This window comes from Caretta caretta, chromosome 6 (assembly GCF_965140235.1).
Source record: "Caretta caretta isolate rCarCar2 chromosome 6, rCarCar1.hap1, whole genome shotgun sequence".
Lineage (NCBI taxonomy): Eukaryota > Metazoa > Chordata > Testudines > Cheloniidae > Caretta > Caretta caretta.
Genome location: NC_134211.1, coordinates 115441603 through 115455952, shown reverse-complemented (window position 1 = coordinate 115455952; position 14350 = coordinate 115441603). Strand labels below are relative to the sequence as shown.

At 39.8% G+C, this 14350-nt stretch overlaps 1 protein-coding gene across 3 annotated transcripts in view; it reads left to right on the top strand.

Moving 5' to 3' along the window:
* The window catches only part of NUDT14 (nudix hydrolase 14), a 101584-nt gene that overhangs the window by 69763 nt on the left and 17471 nt on the right, over positions 1 to 14350 (top strand). For all 3 annotated transcript variants that reach the window (XM_048853657.2, XM_048853655.2, XM_048853656.2), the window contains exons 3-4: positions 6782 to 6846; positions 11151 to 11388. In XM_048853657.2, coding sequence (XP_048709614.1) covers positions 6782 to 6846; positions 11151 to 11388 — 303 coding nt within the window. The remainder of the gene's footprint in view (positions 1 to 6781; positions 6847 to 11150; positions 11389 to 14350) is intronic.

Sequence of the window (14350 nt, the reverse complement as noted above, 5' to 3'; positions counted from 1 at the left end):
TTTTTTTTTTAAAGAGTTATACTAAGGGACTGGGACTTTAGATTCCTGTGTTCTGGTTCCAGCTCTATATGGCCACGTGTAAGTAACTTAAGTTCAATTTACCCATTTTTTAAAATAAGAAGCAAAATACCTGCCTGTCTCAGATGATGTGAAATTTAAAATGTTACTCCTGGGGGAATTCTGCGCCACTGTGCATGTGCAGAATTTATGTCCCTGCATATTTCTTTGCTTCTTGCAGAAAAATGACTTTCTGATGGGGAAACCACAAGAATGGTCATGTGACCCTTCCCAGTAGTATGTTTCAGGTGATCAGGGCAGCCAGCAGAGAGGTAAATCACTTTGGGGCAGAGGGCGGGACTGGGGAAGACCCAGCTGGGGGCTCCTACCCTGCACTGGGTTCAGCTGCTAGTCCCGGCTTGGCTGGGGAGGATGGGACTTCCTCTTCTCCTGCATGGCATCCGGGGCTGGGTCAGACCCACCCCCAGGTTTCTCCCCTAGCTGCAGGAAGCTCTGCAAACTCCCTCCACACACACACACACACACACACACACACACTTCCTGCACCCATTGCTCCTCAGCTGCAGGGGGAGGGATCCATGTACAGGGAGCTGCTCCCCAATTCACCCAACCCCAGTGCATCCAGACCCACTCATGCCCAGACCATCCCACCAACTCTCACCCCTCTGTACTCAGAACCTCCCCGATGAGCCCAACTCCCCTGCACCTGGAGCACCCTGACAAGCCATCTACACCCCCACCCCACTGAGCCCCAACCAGCTGCACCTGGATCCCCACCCCACTGAGCCCCACTCCTGCAGCATCTGGACCCCCCACTGAGCCCCACATACCTGCTTACCCAGGTCTATCGCCCCTCCAGACACCTCCCTCCAGCTGAACCGAAACCACTTTCACCTGGACTCCCCTGCAGAGACCCATTACCGTTGCACCCAAACCCCCCCCCCAACAAGCCTCCATGCATCCAGATCCCCCGGCACCCAGATCCCCCACTGAGTCACCTGCTCCCAGATTGCCCTACACAAAACCCTCTCAACCCTGGAGCCCCCACTCTAAGCCCCTCCACACTTGGCTCCTGCCTTGCTGAACCTGCCTACCCACACCTGGTGCACCTGGCACAGAGGGGCAGGGCCGTGGGGTGTTTCTTGGGCAGACTCGGTCTTTGTGCTATGTCAGGGTTTGGTGCAGCCTCACAGCTGTGTCCGTGTCCCAGGGCAGAGCTGGACAGTGATCTCCCACCTCTGTGCAACCAGTGGCCTGTGCTCCCCAATGGCATGTTGGAGTCTCCACATTTATTTAACAAATAAAATTTGCAGAATTTTAAAATATTGTGTGCAGAATTTTTAATTTTTTGGCACAGAATGCCCTCAGGAGTATTAAATGGCTGACTCTAATGAGCTTTGAGATTCTTGGCTGAATGGTGCTGTATAAATGTCATTACTGGCCTGTCAATACTGGTCTCTCTCTGAACAAATGCCATATTAAACACTGAGTCCAAGTCAACAGCATCATTTATTTTAAGTCCAGTCCCCTGTGCTGAGGCAGGATCAAATGAACCTAGATCATAATAAAGCCACCACCAATTTTTCATATATTTATGGAAAAATAAACCAGTGGCCCAGACCATCCCAGGGAACCCTGCACACAGGGGGAACCTTGTTTGGGCATAACTCATCTGTCCCACGTGGAACAGATGATTTTCTGCCTGCACAGCTTTGCTTCTTGGGAACCACAGGGGAAATGGACACTTGGCATGAGCAGCTGAAGGGGGCATGCGATCTCCCACCAACTCTGCAGTCATCACTTGTACTAGCTTATGATACCTTTTCTGCCACTCCTTTCTGCTAAGTTTAGTCCTTAGGGCAGCTGCAGTCACAGTTACTGTGAAGAATCCTAACCCTCTTTCAGATCCAAGGTGATCTGTGTGGCTTGGTATCTCATTCTGAGGGGAAGCAAACATTAGCCTGCTCCTGGAATGATCCTGGGAGCATTTTGAGGAGTTTTCTTTTCCTGTAGTCTCCTTCCACAGGGTGAGCGAGGGCAGTATATTAGTCAAATGTTCACTCTGTAGCTTGTTTTGAAATGATAAGAGACCAGTTCTGGAGCTACCGTCTTACACCTGGAATGAGTTTTCCTTGGGAATGACCATTAAATTTTCCAGGAAAGAAACAACAAAAATAAATCCTATGCATCTTTTAGCCATGTGTGCACACCAAATCTATTGTTAGACTAGGATCTTTGTTGTCAATATCGGATTAAATTCTGTGCAGACCTTGTACATTCCAAGGAAGGTCTACAGTTTTCCTGTTCTTGTGGGTCTGTGTCATTGCTCTCATAACATAAAACTTGGGCTGGGTTAATTTTTTATGTATTATGCTGCCAACCATTAATCACAAGGTTTGCTGTGTACATTTCCGTTTTTACTTTTTATCATTTTAAAGTCTATATTGTATATAGACTACTTTAAACCAAGGTTAACTGTAATGCTCTTTTAGGAAATTGCTATGAAACATCAAACATGCATATAAATGTGTTACAGCATTTGGCCAATCAAAGACTTTACAATTCTGGCTTTACAACACATTAGGCCCATTCCACAGCATACATATACCATCCAAAAAAATCTTCAGAGTAATTTTTTAAAATAAATTCTCTCTCTCTCTTATATGATAATATATGCATGCTTAAGGATTTTTTGTACCCTTAGAGGGCCAGATTCTCCATCTGAATCCACACACATGGCTGCTGTACCCACATGGAGTCCCATTGAATTCAGTGGGGGCTCTTTGTGGGCTCAGAGATCTACCCATGAAAATCCAGTTGGATGATCTGGCCCCCACTATGTGGATTTTTCAAATACCTGATCCCCTGATTTTAGCAGCATGGAGTTTCACAAGTAAAAAGGTACAAGCCTCATCATAAGCTGTGAAAGTATATTTCATGGTCTCAAGGATGAGGTTTGATGGATTAAAAAAAAAATCATACCAAATTGCACTCTTATTGTAGCAAATGCATCTCAGAGAGATTTAAATCTTAACCTATTAGGTTGTGACTCTCAAGCTGTGTAAGGAAACATTAGAATTCATCTGCCGTAATTTTAAAAAAGCTATAAATGTTAAACATTGTGTTCAGAATTTTGTCAGTCTCTGAGAAAATTAAAAGTAATGAAGAAAAATGTTCTACAAATCTGTGGCATCTCTGTGCCTTTTCGTCTCAAGATGGTGTGAGAGACTGACAATTGTAATAACTTGGTACTACTCAATTCCAGTTTAATTTGATCTTGTTCCTTAATTTTGACAGATTGTTTCCAAGTTTCCCATCTGTTCCATAGATATCTCAGATGACTGAATCTTAGGAAAATGTCTAATAGCTGATCCTTCTAAGTAGATGCAAGTTATTTAATGTGATATCTTCTTCTCCAGATGCTAAGGAGGCCCAACCAAAGTAAAGGTTAGACCTGCATTAGGGGTGTAAGAAAGGCTATACAACCTCAGAAGCTAGTCTATCCTTCAAAGGGTCTCCACTATCCCGTCTAACTTTACGCTGTTGATTCAGCTTCTCAGGTGACTTATACTGTTTTGTAGCCACAATATAAAAGAAGGGAAGTTGTGACATGCCCCAGGGTGCAGTCTGGACTATGGAACCACTGTGCCCCCTTTAACTTTCCAGCCCAGGCTGTCTCTTACACTACTATGCTAGTGAACAGCAAACCCTACAGGCTCTGTTCACTCAGCCATCAGCATGCAGAGGCACGCCCAGCAAAGCACATGAATCCTCTCCCCAGCCACTCATGAACTGCATACAGGAGACACCAGCAAATTCCCGCCAGCCCCAGCCTTAGCCTTGCACCAGAAATGTGCCTTCTACGCTGCTCAAGACTTTCTTGAGCAATGAAAGCTCATTAATTAGTTTGTTGTTCTGTCAAAGGGTAGTGGACATTCACCAGCCTTTGTAACCTGAATAGATTCCCCAAACTTCAATCAAAAACATACTGGCTTAGATAAAACATTAGAATAAGTTTATTAACTAAAGAAAGATAGATTATAAGTGATTTAGGCATAGAAGTTCAGAATTGGTTACAAAAAGAAATAAAAGATAAAATCGCCGTCCAATTCCTAAATTTTATCAAGCTAAATCCAATTTGAAGTAATGAAGTTTCTCTTACCCAAAAACCCTACAGCAGTCTGTAGTCTTTCCAGTTAGGAACACTCCCCCCAGTCCAAATGTTTCTTTGTCTTCCAAACGATCTTGTTGCCTTCAGTGTAGGTGAGGGAAGAGAGGTGAAGTGGTGATGTCATTGTCTCTTATTTTATACTTTCTTCCAAGTGCTGGAAACATCCTTGCTGTGTCATGGTGGTTAGGCAGCCCCATGGTGTATGTGCTCAAGCAACTGTCTTTCATGTGAATTGTAAATCTCTTGTTTACAATTCCCGTGCTGGTGAAGGCCGGGTGATGGCTGCTTAACACCTGGCTGGATGTTGGTCACTCCTTTGTTGCTACTGAAGAGCTAGTCTGTGGGCATTTCCCAGTCTTACAATGTGTTTCAGTAACAAACATATAGTAAAATTTCATGACTTCATATACAGTGATACATTTGCACCAAACAGTGATGTTCAACAGATTATAACTTTCCAAATGATACCTCATAAGACATACTTTGTACAAAACATATCGTAACACATACATAATCATATAATAGTGGTGAATATTGGGGTTTAGGGTGCTATTTGAGGTACAGTACATCACAGAAGTTCAATAGAGCAACAAACAAAAAATTACTCTTATAGGGACAGAATAGTATCCAGAAAAAAAGAAAGAGAAATTAAACATAGTCAAAGAACAATGCTGTGGAAGATCACATAATATACCGCAGTCTAGCAAACTGAAATATTTTACAGCTTCAGACTTAAATTCAGTCCTTCTCTCTTTACACAATATTTGGCTGATAGAGATTCTCTCTCTGGTTGAATATTAGGCTATCTGTAAACAGAAAAAAAATATCCAGCCCTGCACAATAGCCCAAAAAAGCTGTGTCCCTCAGTTTAAATTACCCTGCAAATGACATCTGGGGCAGGAGCCATCAGTATCCAACAGAGGTCTCTGTGTATCGCCTCAGCTGAGCCAAGCGCAGGTTTCTAGTGGGAGCAGCAGCACTCACTGGGGGTAGTCCCTCTTTATAGCCTACCATCAACTTTCTCCAGTGACAACTGAACATTTCCACTTATGTCCTGTAAGTGTGCGTTTACATTATGGTTGCACTATAGGCGCTTGCATGTTTCAGGTGGGTTTGCACAGTTACAGACTTCAAGAGCAGTGACAAAGGTGCATTTTGCCCAGATTTGGACTTCTTGACTGGGAGTATAAGGCAATTTTTTTTCTTTGTTGCACAACATTGTAGATTTGGAGGTGCGCATTAGTTACTGGAGTTACGTTATCTTTCCAAATGGGATTAAAATCAGTGTGGGTGCGGAGTTGTTTTTGCCCTCTTATGTCCTTGCACAGGGGTCAGCCAAATTCCAGCACCTAGTGCCCCAATATGTACATTAGGGTCTAGTTTAAAATAGATTTCTATATAGATAACTTACTCCTGGTATAGAAATGCTCTGAATAATGATTTTGACATTAGATGGAATTTAAAATACTGCTAAAGTTTCATAAAGATTTTGTATCTTAGTTGTCCCTTCAGTTATTTATATTCGTAATAGTTTAAAAAAAAAAACCTAGTAGCAACTGTTTGTTAGTAAATCATAGAATCATAGAATATAAGGGTTGGAAGGGACCCCAGAAGGTCATCTAGTCCAACCCCCTGCTCGAAGCAGGACCAAATCCCAGTTAAATCATAAATCCATAGTAAAAATCTATAGACATCATCATTATATTTCAAATATTGTTGAATACTTCTGCAAATATTCCATCATTAACTTAACCCACTGGATTGAAGAACTGTATGATTCACTGAATAATAAATGATCTTTCCAGTGATATGTACCTGCACCTAGGCATTGCAGATGAAGGGCTGACACCATGATGATGAGAGTGGTATAAACTTGCTTTTGTGAGTTTTAAAGGGACACCAATTAGCAATCACAGTTTCATCTGAAAATGTTAACTTGTTGTGTGTTACAAATAAAACCCAAGATTACTACAATGGAAAGAAATTAGAGACAGAAAAATAATTCTCTACTTTTTCGGTACTCTGTGAAGTATCAGTTTGTTTCCCCAGTATGGTGAGTTAGTCAGTTATATGTGAGTCTTTTGTATAGAAACCGGAGAAAAATCTTTAAAAAAATTTGTGAAACCACAAAAAACTGGTAGTAGCTGAAACTATTTATGACTTGATTTTGCAAATAGATAGACTTTTTAGTCCATGACTTCAATGGGGCTCCTTCTGAGTGCTAGGGTGCACACGTGAAGATTTGATTCCAGGTTTATAGCTTATATGTGTCCCTGATATCAGAAATAACTTGATTTTGGAAGCTCTTCCTGCTGTTACAATTAATAACTGTGTACTTAGTCTTTTTTTTTCTTCTTCTGCAAAGTGACTTAAGAGTGGATAAAGTCACCCGTGTTTTGGGGCCTGATTCCAAATCCACTGAAATCAATGGATTTTGTATCAGGCCCTTGTTGCATTGAACTGTTAATGAACATCATACATGTCTATATAGTCAAAAATAAAAGTCATGGGATGTAAGGTTAATAATACTGCATTAATCCATACTGGTTTATTCAGAGTGCATTGATTTGTTTTTTTCCCCCTCTTCCTTAGTGTCTCAATCCTGATATTTAATTCCTCTCGGCAATGCTTTGTTATGGTGAAGCAGTTCCGCCCAGGTAATCCTCTTCTTTAGCTTTACTTTTGCTCTCAAGTGAAGCAAGCTATTAAGGGTTTAGCAGTTAAAAGTTGGGGGGTGTACAGATAGTTGTGATAAAATCTTTGTTCCATATTCTATTCCTTTGTACTATAGCCCATTCTATTCTCTAGATCAGCATTCCACAGAATAGGAATTGCCTTACTAGATGAAACCAGTGATCCAGATAGTCCATTAGTCTGTCTTTGGCTTTAGCTACTGCTATGCTTCAGGGGAATTTCCAAACAGCCCTGTAGTGAGCAATTATGGAATAAGCTGCTCCTTTAGGAAGTTTCTTCTTGACCTATGGTAATTAGCGGATGGCTTATGCCCTGAATCATTTAGTGTTATGTTCCTTATTTTAAAAAAAAAAAAATCTTATCTAATGTGAGGCAGTATATGCTTGGGAATTTAAAACAGACCTCAAAATTAGGGACTATTGATACACTGTGCACAAATATATTTTTGTTTTATTGTATTCTGCAATGTAATAGGTAGATTATTGGCTCTCTTACTTGTAAGAGGGGTTGATACCTTAAGAAAGAATCTATCTAAATTAATTTTAATGTTTTTGTGTCAATTGTTATAACTTCTGACAGTTATTTATTTTTTGGAGGTTAAAAATAAGATGTATTTTTCCTCAGCATGTTGGTTTTAACCAAAAAAAAAAAAAAAAGAGAGAGAGAGAGAGAATCTAAAAGATATTTCTCTCTCTTTTTATCTCTGTTGCTAAGAGACTGTTTCAAGACCATTCTGGTAGATGTCACTGGAAACTTTCTGGTGCAGTGTCTTACCATCCGCACTTGCCTATAGTGATTGACAGGCAGTTCAGTGGAAAGGAATAATATTGTAACTTGTAGCTCATGTTTTCATTCAGCACTCTGTTGCCTATTGTAAGGAATAGGATTTATTTATATGCTTATTTAAAATCCTTATGTCTTTTATTTGCAACCAAATAGAAACTGCTAGTATGGCTAATACTCTCTTTGAGGCATTCTTAGGCGGCTCTAACTGCAAATATCTTTCATGATGCCTTTTTTCTAACAACTTTACGAAATTCACTCCTGTGCAGAGGGCACAAGGCTCAGTGCACACATTAGCCTTTTAGTACTATGCAAGACAGAGCTGGGCACATTTTGTCTTTGAATCAGGTCTAATGCATAATAAAGTTAATTATTTTTGCAAATAAAATACTGTAATATATAGTGTAATAAAATAGATTATTTTCAGGATGAATTTCTCATGACAAGAGAAACACATTAAGCTGCTAGATAATATGAAATTAGGTTGGTCCATAAGCAAAGGGAATAGAGAAAATTGACTAAATGTAATACTCTAAGTGTTCTGGCCAAGTGGATACCTCCAATGTGCCATCTCCATGGAAATCTCAGATTCTGCTGGCTCTAGAAGGCCTAGTCTTCCAAAAAGCCTTCTGTTTTGGTGTTCTGTTCACAGAGATCAGAGAGGGCCCTGACTGAGCTCAGAATGGCTGGCCTTCTCTGCAAATGGGCAGTCAAAGTTTCCAGTGCAGCTACTGCTCATACCCACTCCCACCAGAGTATTTGTGATAGGGTTAGCTTTCCATTGCCTGGGGATGATCTGCCATACTGTCTGTAAAAATGCATAAATTAAGTGATGGTTCTCTCTCTGTGTCCTATTTGCTCCCCTGTCAGAATCCCAGCAGAAAGAGGATAGGGGAAGGGAACATTTCTATGGATATTTGAGTATTTGGATGATAAGCAGCAGTTTAAATCACTAGGTGTATCTACTACAAGTGTGACTGTTGTATACCTGTGTCTGCCCCTCCTTAGACAGACAAGAGGTTAGGACTAATTAACTCTTCTGCTAAAATGAAAATCTAAAAGAATATTGCAGTAGTTTCCACTTTAGTCCCTTACAGATGCCCCATTGAGAGACTCTAGATATCATTAATTTGATAGTCAACGGACCACATCTTTCCAAATACGATTAAACAGTATGTAACTGGAGAAGACTTGGGTTAGTAACGCTAAACATACACCATGGGATTTTCAAGTTAACGTATAACAGCCTTTAATTGGATTGTACGTATTTGCTGTTCCAGTGACTCAAAATACATTGCACACAAGGCTTGTCACCAGCCAGGTTTTACCTCAGAGGGCTCCCAAAACAATTGGTGAAAACAAAAAGAAATCAAAAGTTTAAACAGCAAACCAGTTCCCTCCCTGAGCTGCTAAATTCCAGAAGCCTCTCCAAATCTGTACTACTGACTCCCCATTCTTTTTCCTTGGAGCGCAAGCAAAGCTTTTGTTTCAGTTACTTGAACGGGCTTGTTTTGGGTAACAATATCACCTGGTTTGACTAAGGCAGTTCAACTCTCTTCCCTGTGCCACAGCTGCACAGGAAAGAACTCACATAGTTAGGACTTTCCACTATGAGAATCTACAGATCTTGCCTACATGCTGGATCATTAGTCAAGATTCATGATTAGGGCCCTACCAAATTCACTGCCATGAAAAACGCATCACGGACCTGTGAAATTTGTTAGAGTAATTCTGAGCTGAACTGCGGTTGTGTGTATTGGAGGTATTTAGCTGCCTTGTCTGAAGTCAAGACTGGTGGAATCTGACCTCAATAACCACATCATGGCATTTTCCCAATTAAAGAAAGAAACGTTTTGGATATTTTCCCATATTAACCATCTGAGACAAACTCAGATTTTGGATGTTAGAGCAAACACATTAAAAATTCCCCCGGATTTGCTCAGTAAGATCCAACAAATAATGCCAGATCCTCAGCTTCGGTAAATTGTCATACTTCTCGGTGCTATGGCAATTTACACCAGTTAAGGATGTGTCTTCAGGATCTCCTTGACTTAAACCAAGTACCCTCAGTAGTGGGCTACTTCTTTGGGAGTAATATTCCTTTATAACCAACGATAAAAAGGGACAATAAAACACTGGACAAAGTTCAGTTGCTAACATTAATTTTGTCCATTAAATTTGTACTCTCTTATGTAACAGAGTTTTAATATTTGGAATGAGACTTAAACAATAAATATGCACTTTTTTTTCTACATGAAACCCATGTTACACTTATATAGTATATTTTAAACGTTATTAAGGTATAACTGTCACAGATTATTAGATAAAACAGCAGTTTTCATGCTGGGCATCTTATAACATGTTTTTCATATATTAGTATCAGATTTGTTAATAAAATAAAGGGGGTGAAAATGGGAAACTTTGCAAAGAAGAGACAAACGGAGCTACATCTGTAAAAGAAAGTTTGAATGGCTCTATATTTTTGGTAGTGCTTCTCTGTGTTTTAGGACCCAATCCTGCAGACTTTACTTAGGAAAAATGTCCACTGAGATCAGTGAGAGTTTTGACTAAAGACTGTAGAATCTGGCCCTTAGTATTTCCTTTAGGAGTCTATTACAGTGACAGCTGTTTCTAGATTAATGCAAAAGGTCCTTTGCAAATTCCACTCAAGAATCTGTGCAAGGAACTATATGTTCAAAAGAGGATTTTTCAAACAAACATACATGCTTTTCATAACCCTGTTCAAATAACAGCTGAGTTGACAGGCTGAAAGATTCATCATTGTGCACATGGTACAGAATGTACAGACCAACTTCCCAGCAGAGATAAATGCATAGATTAAAATAAACCCTGATATGTACATTGGCCAACAAATGGAAGCTGTTTTGAACAATAGATTTTTAGGTTCAACCAGCTGCGCTTAGTTTTGGTAGCATGTATGAGACTTCCATATCAATATAAGCAGAACTAATATTCAAAGGACCATTTCACAGAAATGAAATAGAAAACAAAAATTCCACTGCTGTTTTAATTTTTCTCAATTTTACTAAAAATCAACTATTGATTGCCCCATCAGTAGTAAATGCTTCACAATTAAGCACTAGTGTACCTTTATGATATTTTGTGGAAACAGATTTTCCAAGGTGTGAAATATTGCATGCTCCAGTCGCTTTTGTGGGTAGTTATTGTGGCCTGTCACTTTGGTATGCAAATCATAGAATTTATCCACACAAAACCCATCGTTGGTGTGTAAAAGTAATAATGTGCAAAAGTTGTGTGTGAATGTGATTTTTGCACACACACCAATGCAGGCACCTTTTAGAATATAGCCCTACATGATTTATTGTGTCTATTAGTTGGATTTGTTTTAAATTGCATGGTGAAATTCCCTGTGAGTAAGGGGTCTTTTTATGCCACTTGAAATGATATGGTAAGAGTAGATTTTTCCAAGCACAGTTGTTTTTTCTTTTGCATTTTTTTAAAGCTGTTTACATGTGTGAAATGGAACGGCACCGGCCTCAAGACTTTCAAAGTAAAGACCAGGATAGCTGGTGTCCTCTATTGGATCCCTTACCAGCTACAGAAGGCGTGACCTATGAACTCTGCGCTGGCATAGTAGACAAGCCAGGACTTTCTTTGGAGGAAATTGCATGCAACGAAGTCTTAGAAGAATGTGGTTATGACGTTCCCATTACAAACCTGAAGAAAATCACTTCGTTCAGGTAAATAGCAGCCAAGTTGATGCTTTGTATTTAACCTTTTTCAAATGACAATTGTTAGAATCGCCTAGGGGTAAATTAATTTCCTTGCCAAAGCAATGAGCTGGGAGAAACAGCCATCCACGATTGCTTAAGGGTGTAAACGCCAAGAAGAGGAGGAATTATTTAGGGAGATATAAAGGGCAATAAACTGAGATTAATGAGATGAAATTCAAACTGAGGAAACTTGGGCTAGTAAAAACTATTAGAGTGGGGAATAGAAAACCCCAAGGGAATTGGTGGAAAACCCATTGCTTGGGGCTCTTAAACATTGAGTGGTTGAAGTGCTAGAAAGTGTATTGTAAGAAACAATCCTATACTCACAGGATGATAGGCTAGCTGACCTATTAGATCTTTTCCATCTCTGATTTCCATTGTTCTAATTAAAAACTGAGCCGCACAACATGGGCTTTGAGCCTACATTGATGGGACCGCAGCATCAGGGTTTGTGCCACTGGATTTGTTCGCAGGATCAGGGCCATAACTGAAGCTTATATGAAATATGTATTAGGATACATTTTATATCACTTTATTGCTGACGCTGTTATGAACGTTTTTAATTTCAGTGTAAAATATTTCAATAAATTACATCAGAAATAAGAGGAGAATAATATTTGTGCTGTTTGGAATTAAAGAAATGTCAAGAATTAAATAATTTCAGAAGAAAATGTTTTCACAGCCTTATTGCCATTATATCTCCTTACCAGGCTGTAGCATTGTTAAAGGCATCTGTTACCATTATCCAAAATACATGTACAAATTAACAGAGAATGGCTGCAAGTTTTTTTACTTCATTTTTACTTGACAGCTCTATTGAACTAGACCCTGTCATTGGTTTTTAATTTGGGAATTGAATACAAATCCACAGCTGTCAATCCTGGCAAATGTTATTTCCTGCTGGATTAACAAGCAACGCTTCTGATGGAGGAGGGTGTGAGGGGTGAATCATAGGAGTTGTCTCTTGCAACTCCTTGAAACTAGATTACAAACTAGGTTTGTTCTACTGAAAGAAACCGTGCTTTCTAGAATTAATAACAAAAGCTGTTCATAGTATTTTGTATTTTGTGTGACATTGATGTGCTGTACCGACACAGATACCTAAAAAAAATCTTTTAAAAAATAAGTTGTGACCCTATTTCCATTGTAAACCCTCCATTTTTAGGGTTTATGACTCAAAAGTAAGAATTCCCATTGAGCTGAAACAACATACGTTCTCAGTTAACAAATGTCTTTTCATTTTACAGAATATTTTTTTTAGTTGAGTTACCCAGGTTTTACTTGCAGTGTGACTCCCAGATAAAATACACTTAGTGTGGTGATTTAATTTTTAAGGCCCCTGTCCTGCATTGTGGTCCCTATGGGCACAGCAGTTAGCCTGTGCGGAGGTCTATCGAATGGGGCTCCAGGCAGATGGAGTGATTCACTTTTTTAAATCAAAATGCAGGATTGTGGCTCTAAAATGATATTTTTCTGGCATTTACTTTTCACCTTGGAATAGGGTGTTGGTGGTTTGTTTCAATTAAAAACTAATGTATTTAGGTCACCTGTTGTTGGATTTTTTATAACGCTGCACTGCCACATGGGAGACAGAATTGATTCCAAATCCTGTGTTCCTGCTCCCTTAGAAGGAATATGTTCAGCTCCTGTTGGGGAGAAGGGCTTTTGCATCATTTGTGTCTGGGTCCTGTTCACTCTTCCTCAGCTTGCAGTGTGGTGGTCCAACATGAGCCTTGAGTATTGGCTGTAAAGGCAGAATATGAGAACTGGTCCCCTCTGTCAGGGACATTGAGTACCTCCGGAGGAAGTGGGGAGAACACTAAACATACCAATATCAATGTCTGAAAAAATAATGTTCTTCAGATTGTTGAAATGCATTCTAGATAGTATCTTTATCAACCCTCTAATAGCCAATATAAAATGCTGACATAAGACATTATAATGGCTAGTATGTGTTTGTTCAGTGATTTCTGGATTAACATATAGTACATTAATCAGATCCATTATTATAGTATATCATCGCAGTGATCTATATAACAATTTTTCCATTAAGTATTTATTGACCCAATATTTCAGGTCAGTATTGTGCAGAGTTCTTCACATTGTACAGCCTTGCATTTTCAGTCCCCACTGCTTTGTTCCTGGAAGGATCTCAACAGACTTGCACTTGTGAAATCAGTTTGATGTGAACTAAGAGGAAGGTGTCTGGACATATAGTAAACAGTAGCATGTCAGTGCTCATTCTGAATTTCCTTCTTGTGGAAGTTTGAATTTAAGCAGTGAACAGTAATCTAATCTAGTTTTTATTTGTTTTCATAAGTGAAGCCACTATTTTAGTACAATAAAATTAGGAACATTTTAAAGTTATGACTAGAAAAGTAACTATGCAAGAGTGACACCTTCTTACCCAACAGTATGACAGCTATTGTGGGTGAGACTGCAGCTTGCCCTATGGGCCTACATAGGCAGTCAGAGGTTATAAAGTTTTAAGATCAATCCCCTGCCTGGGCTTCCCACACTTGCGCAGGTGGGAGGGGAGTAGGAGGGTGGGGGGTGGGATTGTGAGCAGAGCTTTTACTCTGCCCCTCCTGATATGCTGACCATCACAGCTGATACAGAACAGAGGAGAAAGTAATCTGCTGTTGTTATAGTCCAGGAGCATGAGTGTAACAGGAAGTGAATTATGGCTCTTAGAGACAAAATGTATTGTCTGGTTTGCTCTGCTCTGGGGGCTTTGGAGTTATGTATCATCTCTTACTCAGGGCAGCTTGCATAGTCAGTCTAGCTTTATGCTATCTGTATTATAGTTGGGGCTGGTAGCCGCACCTATTACTAAGACTGCCTGACAGTTCCCATTATAAAGATTCTGGTTTTGGTTGCTTATAATTTTGCCAAAATTTAAGCATTTGGGCTGAAATTTTATATGCTG